Here is a 22,040-nt window from a genome sequence, read left to right as displayed (position 1 = left end):
ATACGGGTCTCTTTTGTTGATTGTTATAAACCCCAGAATAATAAACACCTTGGATCACCCAGAGGAGCAAGATGGCTGAATCTAATGAGTGTTTCAATATTGGCAGCACAGTTAGTTGCTTGACTTGCTTTGACGAGGAGCTGCAAGGGGAGGTGGTGGCCTTTGACCCACACGTGAAGCTTCTGACTCTGAGTATCCTTTATCTTCAAGGGTCTTTGTTTAGTTGTCTACTTATAACACTTGTCAGGAAAAGAAGGGAAGGTCATTAAATTTCATGGATATATTTATTTTTTGGTTAGGTAAGGAAGTGTTTTGACTCATTAGAAAAAATACACACACTATTTGTAAAGTTGCAAGGTATTGACCTTTATAAATACAGTTTAAATCTTAAGTGTGGGCTATGTAATACTCAACAGATTGTTACAAGGACAGTAATCATACCCCTCAGTTATGTACCCGTTACGTATGCTGTATCACCTTATATTTTACTCACTTACAGACACTTTACTCTATCGAGGCTGTTAAAATTATATCTTTACACTATGTTTATTCAATTGCTGTAAATTCTATTAAGTTAGGAAGAAGCTAAGATTTCCTTTAGTATGGATATCCAAATTGGTTTGTGCTGCTTGCATTTTCAGAATCCTTTACAGTATTCTACAGTACAAATTGAGACGTGAACTGTTTATTTTCTGAATTCCATAATGTTGTATATGGTTGGAAAACTTGAAAGTTCTGGCATTGCTCGCACGATTTACTGTTCACAAAATAATGAAGCTTTACTTTGCTTAATCTAACACTTCCATTTCTCCCACAGTTGCGTCATTTTTATTTGACAAAGGATACAGGTATGGCAGCCGTATGTGAAATATTAATCTTTATTGGTACGGCAACCTAATGTGCATGCATGGTGGGCAAACTATACAATGATAGTTACTTATATGGTCTTTCTGACTAACCTAACCAAACTGTACCGTTGAAACTGTTGACAACACACTCCACTAATACGGCTGCCATATATACATTTTTATTTTGAGTGATTGTGAAAATAATTAGGCTCTGCTAATAAAAACGGTAGACAAAGGGTACCATAATAATTTATATATATAACAGTGCATGTTATTATGAGCCACTTAGGAAAGAATTATGTAGACAAAACTTTTCTTACCTTTTGGATACTGTATGAGTAAAAGTTTGGAGGAATTGCAACTTGATACTTCTATTTTTCTATTACTTTTAAACATAAGAAAATAAGGAGTCTGCAATAGGCCGGTTGGCTTGTGCATGGCAGCTCCTGTTGAGAGTTACTACAACTCTCTATCATCCATGAATCTATCTAGCCTCCTTTTAAAACTTTCCAGCATTCCAGTACTTACTACAAAGCTGCTAAGCTTGTTCCACTCGTCCACCACCCTATTTGTAAACCAGTTCCTACCTATCTCCCTCCTAAACCTAAACTTATCCAACTTAAATCCGTTGCTGCGAGTCCTATCCTGCTCGGATATTATAAGAACTTTATCTATATCACCTTTATTGATTCCTTTCACCCACTTAAATACTTCTATCATATCTCCCCGCACTCTTTGTCTTTCTAGGAAAGGCAAGTTTAGTTTCTTTAACCTATCTTGACATGGAAGGTTTCTAAGTCCCGGAATCATTTTCGTTATTCTTCACTGCACCGACTCCAGTGAATTGATATCCATTCTATAATAAGGGCACCAGAACTGAACAGCATAATCGAGGTGCAGCCTTACTAGCGCAAGATATACTTGCAATATGACCTCTGCACTCTTATTACTTACACTTCTGGATATAAAACCTAATACTCTGTTTGCCTTATTTTGAACATTAACGAACTGTTTTCTAGACCGTAGGTCCTGGCTTACAAGTCGACTTCTCTATGTTGATGTTGTTAAGGCTGTAAACATTGACAGTACTTGTTCTTCCAATATTAAGTACTGTACTGTACGTACTATATTTCTTAAGTGTACTATAGCATATTACTATTTTTTCTCATGTCTTTAAATTGAGACAGTTAGGTCCATAATATAACCCCCATTTACTATAGAAAACAAATTCATTGTTAACAAGCATTTCTGGGAATACATCCCTCATTTAGAAGGGTGTACGTCACTAGTGAAACTATATTTTTCTCATTGGCATGTCATTCATACTTTTGGTGCATGAAAGGTGAAACTATATCTTTGATAGAAAATCCTTAACTTAGTGTCTCAGAAGCAGCAGCGAGCAGTGGACGTGCATCTTTATGTGACATACGCATGGTGAACCTTAGCTACGTCTCACAAGTTAATGTATTGAGGGAAGCGGCTGGATCCCCTTTACCCTCCCTGCCATCTCTAAATCTTGCTAAGGTTAGTACTGTGTATTGATCTTGCAGTGAGAAAACACTGAATAAGTTGTAACTTGTGTATCTATGTACTGTACAGTTAATATTGTCATTACTGTCATCATAGAATTATAATCAATGCTGTATTGTCTTTACCAGCATCATTATCATCATCATCATCCTATATTGGTTCACTGTTGGATAAAATCCTCTACTATTTGCTTCTACAAATTTCTTTCTCGGGCCCTCTTTGCTGCCTGAGCATCTACAGACTTCCTGATTTTATCGATCCCTCCAGTCGTTGGTCTTCTTCTTGGTTTCTTTCTGTCTTGTCATCCACTGAAGGAATTTCTTGGATAGGCTCATTGATGCTTCATTTCTTAAATCAGAGAAATAACAGGTATGAAAACTGAGTGTTACTGTATTTTAGTTTTGGATCTAACTCATATCATTTTATTTCCAACTCAATGGGCTGTGCTGCTTGCATGGTAGCTATACATCTTCTCATAATTCTCTTAATGGTTTGGAGTTAATGTATAACTCTCATGATTCCTGATAATAGGGAGCAAAGTTGTCACTGCTGTATCTGTCTGTCTGTCTGCTCTGGAAGTTTATTGTTCTTGTTGAAGTGAATGTTACCGTTACCCCCTTTGTGTTGAGCGCTCTTCACTTATGGAGGTTTGTTTAAAGTATGCTTTCCTCTCCACAGCTTAATTCTCGTGCAAAGAGAAGCATAGAAGAAAAACAACGATTAATCCAGGCGATGCAGTCAGGGGTGTCTCCTGAGGGCCAGAAGCTGTTCATAGCTATTTGTAAAACGTAAGACACTTTCATTAACTTTCATCCACCCAGCATTTGTTTAGGATGTCAACGATTAATCTCTTGTCAGGTGATAAAAAAAATTAGAAGTGGTAAGCATTAAAACATGCAATATTGACTTTCACGTAACTAGCTTTTGAGATAGACAGTGGGAGTTCTAAACATTTTGCTAAAAAAAAAACAGGGCTTTCGATTTACTTTTTATTTTTTATTTATTTATTTATTTTTTTACTTTTTGGGGGTGGGGGGTGGTTGAAGTGTCAGTGTAATTTGGTTTAGTTGCAATTTTGTTGTGAAGAAAACTGAACACTGGTGTTTGTTAGCCTGTTGTGTGCCCTAATGATTCCATTTGTATCTGTTGTATACAGCTCATTCAGTTTATATAAAATGAATTCAATGAAACTTCATTGATATGACACAAAAGTTATAACATTTACCAAAATAAATAAATAAACAACATAAGAATAAGGAGTAGATAGTGAAAGACAGTTAGGTGTTTGTTGACTTCACAAGTTGACACATAATGTAAAACACACAATAACAGGGCTTTGAGATGATTCTTTCTGAGGACGACTAAACTTATTCTGAAGTTGTTTTTTTATACAAGATGGAGTACATTAAATCTAAACACTTAAGAGGTACCAGAATTCACCAAAATACAGTTCAGTTTGTGGATTTTTATTTTGCGGTCCTCTATTATTCGTGGATGACACCCTGGATGTACCCAAGAATGTCTGTGGGTAGTTTCAAAGCTGCCATCATTTCGCAGCTAGGACAGGGAGCCATTTGTTCTAGAGACAGTAATTTCTTTTACCTGTATTGTAAATATGTGTGCGTGTAGACACAAATAAATAATAATTGGACAATCCTCTCACAAATAATCGGAAATAAATTTATTTAAAATGTGAGTCTACCTTCAAGGCCCTGCTTTATTACTTTATTAATAAAGCAGGGCCTTGAGGATAGACTGTCACAATTTTAATAAATTTGTTTCTGATTGTTTGTAAGAGTATTTTCCCGTTATTATTTATTTGTATGTGTTTTGTGTGTGTGTGTGTGTGTCTACACACACACACGCACACATATATAGAATACAGGTAAAAGAAATAATTGTCCTAAGGGCAGACACTTAAAGGGAATATCCATTTCTTTGTACACAAGTATAAATGCTCCCCCCGGTCCGCAAATGTTATTCGTGAATTTGGCGATTCGCTGCCATTTTGAGAACTTAAGCCCAGCGAATTTAGGGGGGCCCTCTGTACTGTATACAAGTTGCCTAACAAAAAATCCAAAATTTTCCTTCTTTCCTCGAGGGCTCTCCAGGCATTTTCGTCTTCCCCTGTTATCAGCCCTGAAATAGGTGCGCTTGTTTGAGAATTATCCTTGTACTGTAGTTATTAATACTTATTCAGAAACTTCATGAAAGTGCAATACATGTATACTGTATTGTGTGAAATTCTTCAATATACAGGATAGAGGAGGTGACGTGGGCTGGAGCCAACATCCTGGTCATGGGCCAGGTACTCATCTCCCCACCCTACCTGCCAGAGAATGTCAGAGAACACAAGGAAGGCAAAGAAACTAACACCAAGACTCTTAGTTACATCAGGAAAATTGTATGTACTGTAATGACTTTCATTTTAATTTATTAGGCAATAAGATTTGTATTCGTTGCTTGTTGAAATAGTAGTCGGTACAATTGTGGATAAAACTCCCTAGATGCTTGGCAGTACAGTATGTGGTATATAAGTACTGTACTTGAGGATCAAAACGTGAGGGAGGATTTTAATTTTAACATATTTTCTCAGATTTTTGTTTCTATTGCATTTTTTTCTTTACATTTTGTGGTGCTGGCATAGTATAGTACAGAATGTGATGAAAAGCAGCTTTATTAGAAATAAACCAATCATATATACAGTATATGACCTTCAAGGAGATGCCAGATATTGCCAAGTGTTTGCAGAATTTTGTCCACTGGTGAACATTAGATAAATTACATGTACAGTAATGACTTTTGTATTGTACAGTATTCCAATTTGTAAGACATAATAATTACTGTACAGTGAAGCCTCGAATAATGGCGGTAATGTGACCTCCAATATTGCAGTGTAAAGTGAATCATCGTATTGTGAATCATTAATTACAATTAAAAGAACGCAATAATAATGAGATGCTTTCCACAGTCTGACCTTTTCATATCTCTTGTGTGGCTTTTTACTCTCTTTTCCACCAAGACAATAAAATTAATAAAAACTGCAAACTATATTCTTTAAATAATGTTTATGAATGCACCTTATACAATATAAATCAATAATAATAATAATAATATGGTCACACAAGAGGAGATGGGCTGCCATTGTTGTTGTCAGTTTTTACACCCATAGTGTCAGTTATTCATCTGAAACTGAAGAAAATAAGACCCTGGTTGTTGCTGTACTAAAATTAATGAAAAAAATATTTATGTATTAATTAATGTTATTTAATGAACAGTAGAAGTAACCATTGACAGTAAAGAAAAAAGTGAGAGACTGATAGTGGAATGCCAACGAATATACATGCACACTCGAGGAAACAGCGTCATTTATCTTATTAAGAATATGTATAAAAGATTCATAATTGTTTATTACTGAATATGTATTTGATTGAATTAATGTTTATATTTGCAAAATGAACAATACAATTCATTAATAACTCATAGAATATTAAAACACAAAAGAGGAGATGAGACGGCTTTGTTTTCGTTAGTGTTTACACCTGTGACAATGGTTCTGTATATGAAACTGAAGAAAATAAGACCCTAGTTGTAGCTGTTGTAAAATTAATGCACAAAAAATGAATATTTATGTTAATAAATGGAACAATAGAAGTAGCTAACCACCAATGGCAAAGACAAAAGCGAGACGGATTGAGAACGCCAACGTATGTAAGTGCGTACATGTGAAAACATACCGTCATTTCTCATCATAAGAATATGGAAGCAACGCTTATTACTGTTCATGTATACTTTAAATAATACTTACGAATATAAAATAAAAATTCTACTCACCAATGGTGGTAAAGTCAAAAACATAAGGACAGCCAATGAATGTTGTTGTGTGAGTTTTTACTCAAGTGATAAAGTCGGTTCAACTTTGGCGGAAGCTGTAGCTTTCCATAAAGATACCATAGCTGTTGCTGAACCTGAAGCTGTTACTGAAACTGTTACTGAACCTTTAGTTGTTGCTGAAGCTGCTAAATTTGATGGTGTTGCTGCGTAGCAATTAACTGTTAAACTCTGGTAACAAATTCACACTTTCGGAGGACGCATTTAATATATACTTATTTTTACCCACAATAAGACATACTAAGACAAATTACATATCAGTAAAACTACATTATGCAAAAACTAACATTTTAAAAGATCAGAATCACACTAAAATATGAAGTTCACAGTTATATTTCCCGCCTCTGCTGACGGCTGTTCACTCAAGCAGCCAAGTCTGTCACACTCATCCACCAATTTTCAGGGGCTGTGTAATATTTCATTGTGATTCTGATCTTTAAAATTTTAGTTATTTTAGTTATTTAAGCAAATATACAAAAATTTGGAAACTTCTCATGATCTAAAATAATGATGAATAGCTTATTATTATAAAAATGCTACCTTTGGTTTGTTTATTCTGACAGTGATAGATCCACCAATCGCAATCACCTTTACATACAACCTTACTTTATCAAGTACAGTATTGCCAGAAAAAATTGCAAGCACGAGACCCAGGGTGGGGTCGGTGCATCTTTGGTTGACTGTACATAGGCTGTGGGAGTACAGTACAGTATACAGTTTCTTATTTACCAAGACAGTGTATGCCATCTGTCTAACATTAATTTCTTTCCTAGGTGGATAAATTCCATAAGGACCAACAATCACTTTCACTGAACAATGGAACAAGTGCAGCACCAGTAGTAGCAGAGGTACAGCCAGTTTCACAGTGAGATACCAATGACTATACACCTCAGGCATGTACAACATCAAGGTGGGGAGATATGTGGGCTCTCCCAAGTGAATGTGCTCCATTTATTTTATAATATTTGCCAATATGTAAGTGCAGGCCACTCATCAAGGTCAGTTGTTGTGTGAGTCAGCAGATTTTGAGTGATTGATGATCATGAGTGATGAAGTATGAATGTTATGGCAGTTGAAAAAGTGCAATTTCGTATTTTTTTTATACTGGGCTATGGTTTTTACCACCTATCCTTGTTCATGGGTTACCAAAAATACTTTCTGGTCCTTGGTATTCAATATTGTTAGTCAAGTAGAGTTTAAATTTTTTGTAAAGCCTTTTGCATTATTGCATTTGGAATGTCTAACAGTTGGCTATTTAAAAACCAATGTGAAGGTTGTCAGTAATGAATGTCATAAGGCATAAGACAAAGTGGAGAAGGGAATGATGTATGTTAGATTTATAAAGTAAATATTATTGAAATATTTATATCAGATGTGTTTTCTTGTGCATTTAAAGAATTTTGGAATATATATTATAAATATATATATGGAGAGGAATCTCTTATTGTATTGATATACAACAAGTCAAGGGATTATTTCTGGTTAAGTTGGTGGTTGATATGGAAGAAAAAAATCCAAGAAATGTTTATCTTTCTTTGATATTGATGAGTTATGCCAGTCTTAATACGTATTGAATAGGTTGTCATACTTCTGTGGAAATCCACAAACGTCTTCACAAGTTACTTTATATTGTTTTCTAATGTGTATTACAAAGGTGCAGCTATTGTTAAGACAATATGATAGAACTTTCCCATGTCACTGAGGAGATTCGCTTTAAGTAGTTGTATTATCGCTTGATTTCTGTGAAAAGACCCTGACAGTAAGCACGACTTAGATGGTAATGGATAAGTTTTCTGACTAACTAGTGTCCAATTTTGAAACTTTGAAAAATAATGATATAACTTACTGAAATTCCACTTGGCACGTACCTGTATCCAGTTTTGAAACTAGCCTTCTAGTCTGTCAGACAGTTCATATTACAGTACCTGTTTACAGTCTTAAACCACAAATGAATTTACATAAACAGCTTCATGAATACTCCTCATTCAGTCTAGCAATGTACTTAGATATACAGTATTGGATTTTTTTATGATGAAAATATTTTGGTAAGGCATGCAATGTCTTGAGCAAACTATGTCAGTCACTTTGCATCTTTTTATGTTGATTGAGCTGGTAAAATTTTATTTGGTACTTGTATTTTCAATTATCTTGTGGCCAGTCTAATATACCTACTAAATTCCTTTAATTCATTTGACATTTGGTCCCTAAACCTTACTACATTGTATAGCCTTCTCCCTCTTTCCAAAAATTCTCAATCACCTCGATTGTATGGATGTCTCATAATACCGTAAAATATATATATATTATTATTTCTCTCCCATTTTTACCTCGGGTGGACTTGGGGCAGATCAAAAGGTACATAATCCTCATAAAAAGGGAGCGATTGTATAAGAGGACTAGTAATATACTTCATATACTACTTCCCTCTCATGTTAATAATCTACGACTCTAACCTCCATCTCTGTACTGTATTTTTCATTATTTTCAAATATAGGAACTGCTGACCTTCATTTTGTGCTCTTTATAAAGACAATGCTTTTAAAGCTTATAACTTTGCTCACCAAATAAGTTTCACAAAATTTCAAAGCAGTTTTTCTTTATTCTCAGATATGAATACTGTGGTTTTGCTTGAAAGCTTGTTCTTGCAATACTTCCCTGTATTAATTTCAGTTCATCCAATGTTACTTGAAAGATGTGCAAACTTGCAAATTATGCTCAGGATGATCCACTATGCCATCTGTGTCATTAAAAGCCCTTAGTAGGAGACATTTTCCTGTTTTGGGAGCTTCAACCTACTCTTGAGAGAAATTATTTGAAGTACTTTTTATTTTTGCGTTTTTTTTGCTTTATTCAAGAAACATCATCCAATTTTTTTATTTAATATATTTAGTAGTTTTATTTTAATGTATTATATTATTTCCATTATCTTTTCCACTTAATTATTTTCAGCACTTGGATGTATTCCATTCAGTAAAAAAATGCTAATATTTATGACTACTGTACTAGTGGGTTCCACCTGCAAAGTAAGAAAACAGTTTTAATGCAGGTGAATAAAAATAAGGGTGGCAGAACCTTCAAGAGCAGTGGCAGTAAGCTAATGATAAAGAACTTTTATTACCAAGACTTAGGAACAGTCCCCTTCACCAGTGCATTTACAGGGGCTCGTCAGGTTTTGTACAGTGTGGCAGCCCTGTGTTTGTTTACATTCGACAGAAGGAAACTCACAAAAGTAAACATAATAAGGAATTAAAGTAAAACATTATTTAAACAAATATCTCAATGTAATGGTTTGTGGAATGTTTATATGATGAGCCCCTGTAAATGCTCTAGTGAAGGGAACTGTACATAGACCATTGAATGTCAGATCACAGTGTACAAGACAATATAAAATACTGTAGGAGGAACTTCAGTTTTTGAGGTTTCTTATCACTTTAGACAATGTATAATCCCTTAATACATATACAAATAAGTGTGGTGAGGACAATGGAGACATATCAGTGAAACAACTGAACAATGGCAATAAGACATTAGTAGATACGATGGCAAGGGTCTTGATGAACCCAGTTGCTATACTTGTTTATTAAGTAAGCATGTTATATAAGGGATTATTGATTTATAGTAGCAGATAATTTTGAATAATGGCTGGACCAGCAGTTTTCTGTTGTCTGCATGTGTTTATGCTTACATAACTGCCTTTTGTTTTAGTGATTGAAACGTGAGAAGTGCTAAAGGAATCTCTTTTATTATTTCTTGATAAATTACTGTACGTATACACTGTCATCAAACATAGAAATCTTGCCAAAATTTTAATGGGCTCTGATGACATTACAATATACTGTATTAGATCTTTTTCTTGACTGTTCATCAATAATACAGTTCTTTAAGAGGCCTGCTGCTTTTCCAGTCTCTAAGCCTGGATCACCTTCCTCCACCACCATGATTGTTTCACTCTTGCTGTACCAGCTGATTCAGTCTCGTTACTCTTCCATGTACATCAACCCCCTTGTCTCCTGACTTTCACCTTGTACTTAATAAACACATTACCTTTATTTATACTGGGGTCATGTTTCTAAGAAAAAATGCTGGGCAAAAATGAAATATAAAAAATATATATATATCTATAGTAAAGGGTGTTATTTTTCCAGCCACAGTAAAAGTTCCCATTTGACAATTAATCTTTATTATATAATGTTCCATGCTTACATTATACCAACTTAATAACTAATAACTGTGAATGTTATTGAATGAACATTGTAAATTAATATACTGTATTCTACTCTTTAGTATGCGGCAATATGCCATTTTCTACATGAGTAGTAATAATCTTTATTATTACATTATTATAATAATTATTATTTTCAATTAAAATCGTTGATGTCGATATGACTGCGACTTTATAGTAATAACTTAAAAGCACCTCACCAGGCATCACATGAGACTCCACTGCTAGGCGACCAGGCGAATACTCGCGACAAATTTAAACTGTGTTGTGCGCGTTATTTTGAAAATAGGTGCGTGTAATTTAGCTTTTGGTATTAATTGAACAATCGTGTTATTCCAAAAATGCTTAAATCAAATGCACGTAAAATGCGAGTTACCTGTTTGTATATACTTTTTATAATGTTAATATACGTCCGATTGTACATATGCCTGTCCACACATACACACACTCGGATGGTCTTCACTTGCTACATGTCCTTTGTTGTAGTAGTTTCGCATGGTAAGCTGTCAAAGCTGGCTGTGTGTACAGTCTACAGCTTATACCTTTAACAGGGTCTCGGAATTCATCAAATGAGTAATACTGTACAGTACTCAGTATTGTACTGTCAACAAACCAGCACATTGAAAGTCTGGCCTGATCTGGGCCCCAACAATTATAGATATTAAAATAGTACAGTATAGAGGTACTGTATATTAATTTTTGGAGTAGATTTAGATTTAAATAACATGACAGTTGGAAGATTATATATGTACTGTATAAACAGTTTGTAAAAACATTGAGGGGCTAGAATCAAGAGGAACACAAACTGAACTTTATTTCTTATTCATTCTTTCTTATTACCTTACTAAGTGTGGTCTACTATACCTCTGTATAGTACAGTACTGTATAGATAGAAGTTGATATGAATTTGATTATTCTCTTATTACCTTTGGCACTGTATAGACTTCAAAGTTGCAATTATCTGTTGATTGATTATTTTTTGCTATTAATTACTGAATACTGGTGGCTGTCTGTGGCACATGAGAACCCAATACTGTACTGTGATGTAAAAGAAGAGGATTATGATGTTCACAGTTTTGCAAGTCATCTGTCACCGTCAATATGAAATGCCGCTGTACGGTTACATAGAAATTATAAGGTATAACATCAACAACCAATTTACTATTGTTATAGTTTTGAGCTCATTTATATATACTGTGTACAGGTACTTTATCTTATTATACAGGCTGTTTTATTTCTTATTTATTTGCATATTTTTATTGTTCACTAAATTGTATACTGTAATTGATTATTGTTCTCTGCATTTAAAGTATTTTATATCAGTTGTTGACACCCTTTTGACTTCGAGAATGCCTTGGTGAATATAATAGCATTATTACCGGGTAATTTAAAAGTTTTGATACCCTAGTACTGTCGAGCAAATTCTCTTGAAATATTTTTTTTTGTGCTCATTATTTTTGTCCCCACAAACTCTTCAATTCTTTGACTAATTTGTGTGGTATTCTCTAATATTTGTGGTCAAGTGCTACATTTGTTTGTTCAGAATTTTCCTATTATTTGTCATTCAGCCTCTGAATGCCTTACCAGATGCATTTTGGCATATACTGAACAACAACATTCAGAAGAGTCTTATAATTAATGATGAGCTTCACCTAGGCTCTGACTGTATGCAAGGATCAATTACCTCTGGAAGTTACAGTACAATACTTAAAATCTCTTTAGTGCATCACATTGAATAAGAAATTTTCATCATTATTGATAATACTGTACGTAAGTTGTAAACCAAGATTATTTTGTTTGCATTTCCTTTGCTCTTTGTCTACTAAGCTGACCTTTGAGCTATGTTATGGTTATTTTTCAACTTGTAATTTCAGGTAGATAAAGTGTACAATTTATTTTTTTTTTTTACTCTATTACATGCACACACAATCTTTCATACAGAATATGCAAAAAAAAAAATATTTGCCATAAGGTCAAAAACATAAAGGGATTAAACATTTCTTATGTGCGTGGGAGTTAGCACACAGATCTGGGAAGGGGATGTAGGGAACGGAGTGGGGAAATTCAGTTGCTCGCTGTGTCCTGTGTAGTGAAACGATTGCCAAATGGCAATTCAGTATTTTTTATTTTAATTTGTTTATTAATATTTTTATTAATCCTCATATTTACTGTTGAATGGGGGTACAAAAATACTGTAAAAGATGCAAAGAAAGTGTTCATCTTATCCTCGTCAAAAGCGTCTCTATGAAAACAAAGCTGAAAAGAAACTGTTTGCCGAGTGCATCTACAGCGTCAGGAATCCTGCCAATCTCTTTGCGCAGGTGTGGAGTGTTTATTTATTTATTTTTAATTAAGTGGTATAATGTATTGTACTGTATATTTTTATAATATAATTTATTTATTATTTGTCATATGAAGGTGCTACTGTACAGTATATTGATCTAAAAGTGTGGCAAACCAAACACCAAATAAGAGGCAGAAATTTATAACTTATCACCCTTAGCACCGACCACCTACAGTTTCCTGTAAGTAGAATATACCTGTATTCTAATATGGGTTAAATATTGTAATGTACAGTACTGCTTTATCAGTGCTTAGAATGCTTAAAAGTATTGTTCCCACAAAAAAAATTGCTTAAAATGTATATTTTTATTTTTTGGGGGACATTTTTTTCTGTAGGAACATATTTTCCTTTATTTAATGGGAGTCAATAAGAAAAATTGCTTAACTTTACATACAATTAATTTATGTGAGGTTGTCCAGGAAAGTAACCTTTTGTAAGTTGAAGCACTCCTGTATTTGGGTAACAATCATTAGCCATCAAAACTTGTAATACTGTACTAGACTCACCATATTTTGGGCTGGAATCTTTGTGCATATCCAATAGGTATTGATATGCCACAGTGGCATTTTTATTGATAGATTCAGCAAGGGAAGTGTTGGTCAGAAGAATGAGGAATCTTGCTGTTCATGAGCTGGTATTTGCAAGCAGTCTTAAACCCCTTATACTGTACCTGGAAATGCATCTGGTGTTGTGAGCTTATTGCCACTCAAGATTCTTGTTTTAGATTTATTTAGAAGGAAAAAGTAGCAAATAATATACATGTACAGTATAATTGTCAATGCTGTACTGTTAAATTCATTATGTGTTGAACAAAGAATTTAGATGATCACAGTTTTTCCATGTACTGAATTAACTTTAGAGTATTTGAAAGATATAGGTAGTCAATTTGTTAAACTGGTTCTCAAGAAAGGGTACTACTTGTAGGGTCTTAGGATGTAAGATTTCTAGTGGTAAAGGAGAGTGGAAAGTGTGTTGCCATTAATTCATCCATATCGTACTCGGTAAAAGCTTATCTAGATTAATTTTTAAATGGTTATCCATCTAAATTGACAAGTTATGTTTTTTATTTAAACCAGGTTATGTCAGGATTACCCCAAATAGACATGCAAAGAATGGCACTCATTAGTTTGGCTGTTCTCGGACATGACATGATGGAGTCAGATGTTTTCAACTGGTGCCACTAAAGAGTTTTATTATATTAGTATGCAGTAGAAGTTCCCCAGTGCATTTATTGTTGAGCAGAAGTGGAAGAGGAAAACAAAATATTTTTGGAAAAACTTGAGCAAAAGATTTTGTTTAGTTTAAGTGTGTTTCACACTGTATCGAGAACTAGAGTTTTAGCAGTAATGTAGCAAAATTTGTGTGAATACAGTACTTTATATAGGAAGAATTCAAGACAAATAGATTTAACACGATTATTGATGTTAGCATTGTTTTTAACTGTTTCACCCAGTGTAAATGGAATTGAGGAGTAAACCATGATTGATTTCAAGAATGAACATGAAAGTACTATAGGAGACAAAAAAAATATATGAGTAATTTATTAACCCTTTCAGCCTCAGACATTTTTGCCAAAAAATCGCAGAAAAAAAACAAATATAGGGCTCATTTTACTGCCATGGAATTGTTTGATTAATTGTAATGGGGTCTCTTCTTGTGTAAAATTGTCTGAAAAATTGTATGAAACCATAAAAAATATAAAATTCTTGAATTTTAAGCCACTTCTTTCGCGTATAAGTTGAAAAAGTAGGAAAATGTTAAGTAATATCGATTTCCATTTGCATTTTCCTTGTATTATGGTGTTCATTGATATGTACTATATACCAAAATAAAGAACAAAGCATGGAGAATATAGTGGTATAAGGAAAAATAATGTAAAAACTAGTGGAATAATTAAAGGGCCGAGCAGCGCACCCTTCTCTCGCTCTAATGCCCAGAGCGACACTGGCTTCATGCTGTGCTGCCATGCACGCAATGACCAATACTGTCTAAGTGAAAGTGATGAGGCCCACACAAAGAAAACGATGTCTTTCAAATGGCTAGATGACAGAAAATTAAGTACCTGTAATATATATTGTTATAGAATTTTTTTTTTTTTTTTACCTTTTCACACCACTTACAGTATACATATACCTCACTTATGTGACTTTATCACATATGCCATATATATATATATATATTTTTTCATTCCTTTGTCCATAAGATTTTTATCTATTTGTACAGTAAAACAGTACCTGTAATGATGAAACAATGGCACTAAATGTATCCCTTGTATTTCTTTTGGGTCTTGAGAAATTCAAAATTGAATTTGAATGTTTAAAAAGTTTTTGTGGTGAGTTTTATCTGTTTGGGATGACACATTTGGTGAATGGTGGTCTGGGTTTAGTTGATGAACTTCAAAGCTTTAGTAAATGCCACCTAAACTTTACTTGTAATTAGAAAAACAAAATTTTTACTGACAAATCCAATTGTTGAAGTATGCTGTAAAAACTAACATTATAAATATGAAGTTGACCATTAAATACTTATGTAGAAAGGTATTTAGCAAGTATCTTTGTCTGCAAACCACTAGCAATAAATGAACTTGTAAAAAATGGATGAAGCATGAATTGACTTTAAAGGGTGTGGTGATTTTTTATTTCAATGGAATTCCCAACTCATCAAGTAAAATTTATTTGAAAATATCTAAAGATAATTTTTGGGGAGGGAATAGTTTACAGTGTGCATTAATGTTCAATATTTAATTACAAATTAAGAGATGTTGAAGTGTATGTGCCAGGTCTTCTCTCCCTTTCATCATCATTTCCTAATGCATATATTTTATCCATAAAAATACATGTATCATGTGAGAATTAAAATGGGATTTCACTATATTTATAAATAATAAAGGAAGGGGGTAAAGCCATTACAGGTTGGGTGTCCCTTATCCAAAATTTCCAAATCTGAAATGCTCTGAAATCTGAAAGTCTATTTCATTATATTTGTGGTAGATCATACACTGAAAATGGCATATATCACAAATTTTACTAGGGTAAGTATGTATGTGTAATGAATAAAGGCAAGACACATACTGCTCAGTGCTTCAGAGTCAGGCGTCAGGGCAGTGCCAAACAAATGGTAGTGATTGCTTTCCTTTCTGGGTCTTTAATGTACATCTTATCACACATTTTATACCCAAAATGATTAAATTATATTTAATAAAACTACCTGCAAAATATATATATCCATATACTGTAAATGAAATATAAATGAATTTGGTGCATACCATTGACTTGGGCCTCATCTCTGCTGGGTGAGCTACTGCATGATACAGGTTCTGTATACAGGATATAGGTACTGTATTCCCAAATCCGAAAATATCCCAAATCCGACAACCTTAAGGCCCCAAGCATTTTGGATAAAGGATACCCAACCTGTACCAAGATGCAGCATTGAAAGAATAGTACAGTATACTGTAGTATGAATGTGTGTGTGTGGTAAGCATGTCAGGGTAAATGGTTGGTTGGCACATTAACACTGTGTCTGGTTGTGTGGAGCATAAGGATATTGGTTGAGGACTCAGGCTTAGTATACAGATTACATAGTAGATGCTCTTTGGTTGATATGCTCTACTGTATAATTAGGAGCCCTAGGCCTAGTAGTTCTCTAATACCGTTGTTTTCCCCACAAAGGGTTCATGCAAATTTTGATTTGTATGCACACTTAGATGTGGGATGAGATATATTGTTATAATTTTTTATGATAAAATGAGAAAAGTTCAAAACTAAAGGTGTATAATGAGTGGAATAGTGAAGAAAAGCTGTTCATTCCACTCTGTTGTCATTATTTATAATTGTTTCTTTTTGAATATCAGATTTTTTATAAAACAACATTGATGAATTAATGTAAAAATTGAAGACATATAAACAAATTGCAAATTTAGTGAAGAATGGTTGATAATTTGTAATTTATGAACTGTAAAAATTGTCAATAAAGATATAGAACTATATACTGTAGATAACATATTTCCTTTTAACCCCTAAATTAAGCCTTATCCACTAACTGAAAATGTTCTAAGGGATATAGTGAACTTCTGTTTGGTTCATTACAACCAATCTTAAAATGTACAATACCACGTAGCTAAAAAAAGTATCTGCATACTCTCTGAAAATATGAGACGGGACGATAAGTATTGGGATATGTGTTGTCTGCTTGTACTATGTGCTAGTAATCACTTACCATTTATTTTATTCCTTTATGTCAACTCACCCTGTGTTGGATACTGATTGGCGGTGGGTGAAGACACGCATACCAACCCTCACGAGTTGTACGTATAATTTTGGAAGTCATTGGACCCACCCTGTCAGATGCTTTTTTTGTGGCTACGCTACATGTCAAGGTCTTTGTTTTTTCAGGGCATGGAGATCAGGTTTGTGATTAGGGCTTGGCCAGGAGATCACTCACTGCATTGATATCTCAGGATATAAATTGATCATATGCTCTTAAGGGGAAGGTAATTACAGGTCATAAAACTGTAGAATCATTTGTTTCAATATAAGAGTCCTTGTGAAACTAAAGCAAAGTGAATATAAAATCATTGTGGCCCAAGGGGAAATGGCAAAGTAAACCCTTGCTATTCGCGGGGGTTTGGTTCCAAGGAATGGTGTGAATTGGCAAAACCACGAATAGCCACTAGGCTATTGGTAGAGAAATAGCGAGAGATCGACCCCTAGACAACAACTGCCATGGATCGGTTCTCAAGGAAGCTAGAAATTAGAGAAAGTGGGGAGAGAAACCATAAGAGGGAAGTTTAAAAAGCAAAGACTTGTGCCATACCCTGTCAAATGCTTTGGAGATGTCGAGGCCCACGACGAAAGCATCCCTACAATCCCTAAGAGAGGATGGCCAAAGATGGGTGCAATTGGAGAGCAGATCACCAGTAGATCTCGCCTGGCGAAAGCCATACTGGTGATCCGACAAAAGAGAATGGCGTTCAAGGTGACAGAGAAAATGAAAGTTTAAGATAGTTTCGAGAATCTTTATGGCTGTGGCTTTTTTTTATGAGAAAAGTTTTTTTGTGTGTGTATTTGGTGTATTAGGTGTACCTAACCCACAGAAAGAAATATATTCGTAATCTTTTAATCTTAGAATTATCAAATACGAAAATTTGGTAGACAATCAACGAACCAAACACAGCAGGTTATGTTATGTTATGTTACGTTGTTAGATTAGGTTTGTTTGGTGAGGTTAGTTTTGGAGTTTTTTGGTTGTTGAACAATGTATTGATCAGCAAAAAATCCATTGTTGTCCACTTGTAAAAATTTACCGAAAATCTTGCCGCAGTCATTAAACAAATATTAACCATGTCAACTCCCGTCACCGCCGCCTGGCTCACCATGATTTGATTTGATTTTGCCGCTTACAGCGGCTACTTTATTGTGCACCCCACACTCATCCTGTGAGCGGTTTCGCCAAAGGATTACAGAGTAGGGTTTACAAAGGGTCATAATAATTAACCCCGTTGTCAGGATATTATGGCACTGAATGTTACACAGTATTTCATTTACATTATTTGTTTAGTTCTATACATAAAGGGTAACTTATTCACAAATGCGTGAGTAAAGGCGTGTGAGGCAGTATGTCTGGCCTCACACTTTGTTATTCACATTTACGTGGGAGGTATTCAAGCACATTGCGTATTTGGTTCTGTACATGAGAATTGATATAGTTAATAAGTGCAAAAGAGTGGATACAATCTTAATATGTCGGCTATCTTGCCATTAGAGATAAAGTGTTGTGCCATTTCACACACAGTGTGCTTGGACCTGTCCCTGAAAGGTTCCATCTTCACACAGTCGAGGACGACTTTATATTTAGTTTTGTTTACATCTGCTTGAGGAACATACTGCCAAAGGTACTTATATCCTAACCTTAACCACGGTCAGTGCTGTCAGGGATAAATTATGAAAAATAGGTTTGTTTTTTTAGAGGCTCCTTAGTCTTGAAAATAAAGTAAATAGGGTTTTGATTTACTGTATGTTGCAGGAAGATTATTACAATTTATATTATATTATTCATATTAATAATTAATAGCTTTTCATAATAATAAATAATAATACTGTAATAACACGGATCACACACAATATGCGGCTATGAATTCAGACAAAACTGTAGCACATGCGACGTTAGGTAGCCGTGAAGCCATACTCATGGGCGCCCAAAATGGCTAACATAATTTCAAGTATCCTTTAACGCTGATGGATTATCCTCTAACTGCACTTTGCAAAGTAGGTTAATTCAGAAACAAAGATAAACAGGCCAAATCCCATGAGAATTTATGTCACTGGTAGCCGTAAGGTTCAAAGGTTCGTATGCGAATTTTTTTTTTCAGTGGAAGTAAGAGGCTTTTATCAAGTTCTGAAGCGCTCTTTTGCCCTTGCTTCAGTAATCTTTTAAATAAGTTAAGAGAGTCAGTTTAATGCGTTCCCGTATTCTCAGTCAGGAAGGACAGTTTTGAGTGACCGAGCGGATCCGCAGCAAACACATAATACAGTATGGATCAAAGCATTGGGGTGGATCAGTTTCACTTAGTACTGCAAAACACACTCAGTGATATTTGTACGGTGGTTAGATGGCAATGGAGGAAAATTTAAATATCTTGGAAATTAACCAGTTGAAGTTAGTATCATGTAAGTTGTTGCCTAAAAGTAACACGTAAAATAAGTGTAGTACTGTACAAGAGAAGTACGGGTACCGAATAATGTAACATCTCTTAACCAGTACTTTGTACTGGAGGCGGGCAGAGTTGTAAAGAGTACCGGACTTTGTTACTTTAGTAAGAGTATTGTTACGTTGTCAATGTTACTCAAGTAGAAGCATCCAAAGTTCAGTGTACTTAGTAAGTAGAAGTAAAAAAGTATCTTTCACAAAGTACTCAGGTACTGAAAGTAAAAAGTAACAAAATTATTAATAGTATTAAATATTAAAATAAATCCCTAGTGAATTAAAAATATAGTTAACTAAAGATAAAAATCGACACATAGCATTACACATGCTTATATGCAAATCTTTTTTTTGAGATTAATCAATAACTGATTCTCAAAATTATGGCTGTCCAATCGGGATTTCTTAGGCCACAGTATAAGCCCAGCATGATTAAACAGACGCTCACAAGAAATAGACGTGAAGTAACGTTTGTGATTGGTTAGCTTGTCCTGTGTCCTGTAATTGGATATTAAAATCTATTGTTTGGGGCATATAATAAGTAACGATTTTTTTTAAATTATGAAATTATTAGAAAACCATTCTTAAGTAAAAGTACTGAAAAAATTGAGTACGCTTTAAAAAAAAAGTAAATACCCAAAAATGTTGTTGAGTACAGTATTCAAGTAAATGTACTTAGTTAATTTACAACCCTACCCGAAAACCTGTCATCCCTGGAGCGTATCAAAACAAGTAGATGTTACTAGCTTTAACGAGCCCTCAGAAGAACAAGCACTGGCACCTTGAGCATGTGTACATATTTGGTCAGGTAGGTTCAAGCCCTACCATAAAGACCAAAGGTGAGGTCCGTTTTATAAATGAAATCGCTCCAAGCTCATTATTGACAAGGAGCACCAGGGCGACCAGTTAACTCCCGTTTCAAGACTTCAACAATGGAATATTGTTGAAGTACCCTTGCCTCGTCGACTGTCAAAGAGGAACTGAATTGAAACTCACCCATAATCCTTATTGCCATATGTAATCAGCAACTACAACAGTGGACTATATTGTTGAAAGTGGTAGAAAGTGTAAAAGGACTAAAAACAAACAAGGTAAAGGTGTTTTCATGATTACTTTCTATTTTCCTCTCTGAGATTATGGGCAAGTTGTAAATTAACAATAATAATAATAATAATAATAATAATAATAAACGGTTTATTAATAGAGTTGCAGCTGGTGGCTGAAAATATACAAACTTACATGCGTTCAATACATTTACAGGGCTGTACAGTACATAAATCAGGAATTTATTATTTTAACAATAGATGGGATGGTGCTATTCTTATATCTGTCAGTGAGGGCTCTAATGGGTTGAATTTTATTGTAGTGGCGGACTGCTCGAGGTGGGTGGGGGGCTGCCGGTAGCAGGAGGTGGCGATGACGAGGATGGTGCAGTAGTCCACTGCCAAACCTTGCTAATGCTTGGTGGTGGAGGTCACTGAGTGATGGCATTTCCAGGGTGGAGAGAGCGTTGTTGTAGCCTGAGTAGTCTGCGCCGAGCATGATTCTGCAGGACCTTTTCTGTACCTTCTCTAGTTGACGTTGTTGGGTAGAGTTGAGAGAAGACGACCAGGCTGGTGACGCATACGTTAATTTGGGGAGAATAAAGGCGTTGTAGATAGTCCTCAGCTCTGGCCCCAAGTGACCTGAGTCGTCGAGGCATGTAGAGTCTGTACGAGGCTGCCTTGATTGTGTTGTTTACATGGGCCTTCCAGTCCAGTTTGTGGTCTATGGTAATACCCAGGAGTTTGGCAGACTGCACTAACTGGAGAGGATGGGCACCCACTGTGACTGCTGGGGCTTGCACTGGAGTGGTGGCGGTATTGATGTGCATGACTACGGTTTTGGTGTGGTTGAGGGTGACCTTGTTCTCCGTAGTCCATGCCTGTAGCCTGTCCAGGGTGCCTTGTAGCGATGGGTAGTCCGGTGAGGTGTTGTCCACTGTAACCCCCACAGTACAGTCATCCACGTACTTGTGTGTCTACTGTATGTGTGTGTGAATCGTGTGTGTGTGTGTGTGTGTGTGTGTGTGTGTGTGTCTATGTGTGAATATAATAGTAAGTGTTAGCAGTAGGTGAGCGTGGTGAAAAGGTGTCATAACAGGGAGAGTGAGTGAGTGAGTGAGTGAGTGAGTGAGTGAGGAAACAGTAACAGGATCACCAAGATTGGCACAGCTTATCACGAGCTGGGGCTTCCCTGCCGCATCCGTGTCCGCCTTCTCCCTTATTACTTTTTCACCAGGTCACCTCCTGTCGTAGGGCTTCGCCTCTTCGGGAGCTGTTTTGAACAAGAAAAGTTACCCTTCCTTGCTAAAGTTTATCATTAATATATTAATTTATCTGCTTTTCTTTCCTCTTCTCTCAATAGTTTAAATACCTGCCAATCGGAAGAAAAAGAACGAGCGAAAACTTTATTATACAAACATTACAAATGGTGTCAGTGAAATTTAAGATCTGCCAAAGGG

At 35.2% G+C, this 22,040-nt stretch overlaps 1 protein-coding gene across 1 annotated transcript; it reads left to right on the top strand.

The window, feature by feature from the left end:
• Positions 1-8: 8 nt before the first annotated feature.
• On the top strand, positions 9-16,823 carry LOC121864122 (protein LSM12 homolog B-like). Its single transcript, XM_042363041.1, has 5 exons — positions 9-192; positions 2,236-2,372; positions 3,057-3,166; positions 4,638-4,782; positions 7,043-16,823. The coding sequence occupies exons 1-5, from the start codon at positions 72-74 to the stop codon at positions 7,136-7,138; spliced, it is 609 nt and encodes a 202-aa protein (XP_042218975.1). The 5' UTR covers positions 9-71; the 3' UTR covers positions 7,139-16,823.
• The last annotated feature ends 5,217 nt before the right edge of the window (positions 16,824-22,040 follow it).

Source organism: Homarus americanus, unplaced genomic scaffold (genome assembly GCF_018991925.1).
Source record: "Homarus americanus isolate GMGI-L3 unplaced genomic scaffold, GMGI_Hamer_2.0 scaffold26351, whole genome shotgun sequence".
Taxonomy (NCBI): domain Eukaryota; kingdom Metazoa; phylum Arthropoda; class Malacostraca; order Decapoda; family Nephropidae; genus Homarus; species Homarus americanus.
Note: the sequence above shows the minus strand (reverse complement) of the source record. Positions and strands in the feature narration are given on the sequence as shown.

Coding starts and splice junctions, on each gene's coding strand:
- LOC121864122 (XM_042363041.1), top strand. CDS start 72: ATGGCTGAATCTAATGAGTGTTTCAATATTGGCAGCACAGTTAGTTGC. Junction 193..2,235: donor CGTGAAGCTTCTGACTCTGA/GTATCCTTTATC, acceptor TTAGTGTCTCAG/AAGCAGCAGCGAGCAGTGGA. Junction 2,373..3,056: donor CATCTCTAAATCTTGCTAAG/GTTAGTACTGTG, acceptor TCCTCTCCACAG/CTTAATTCTCGTGCAAAGAG.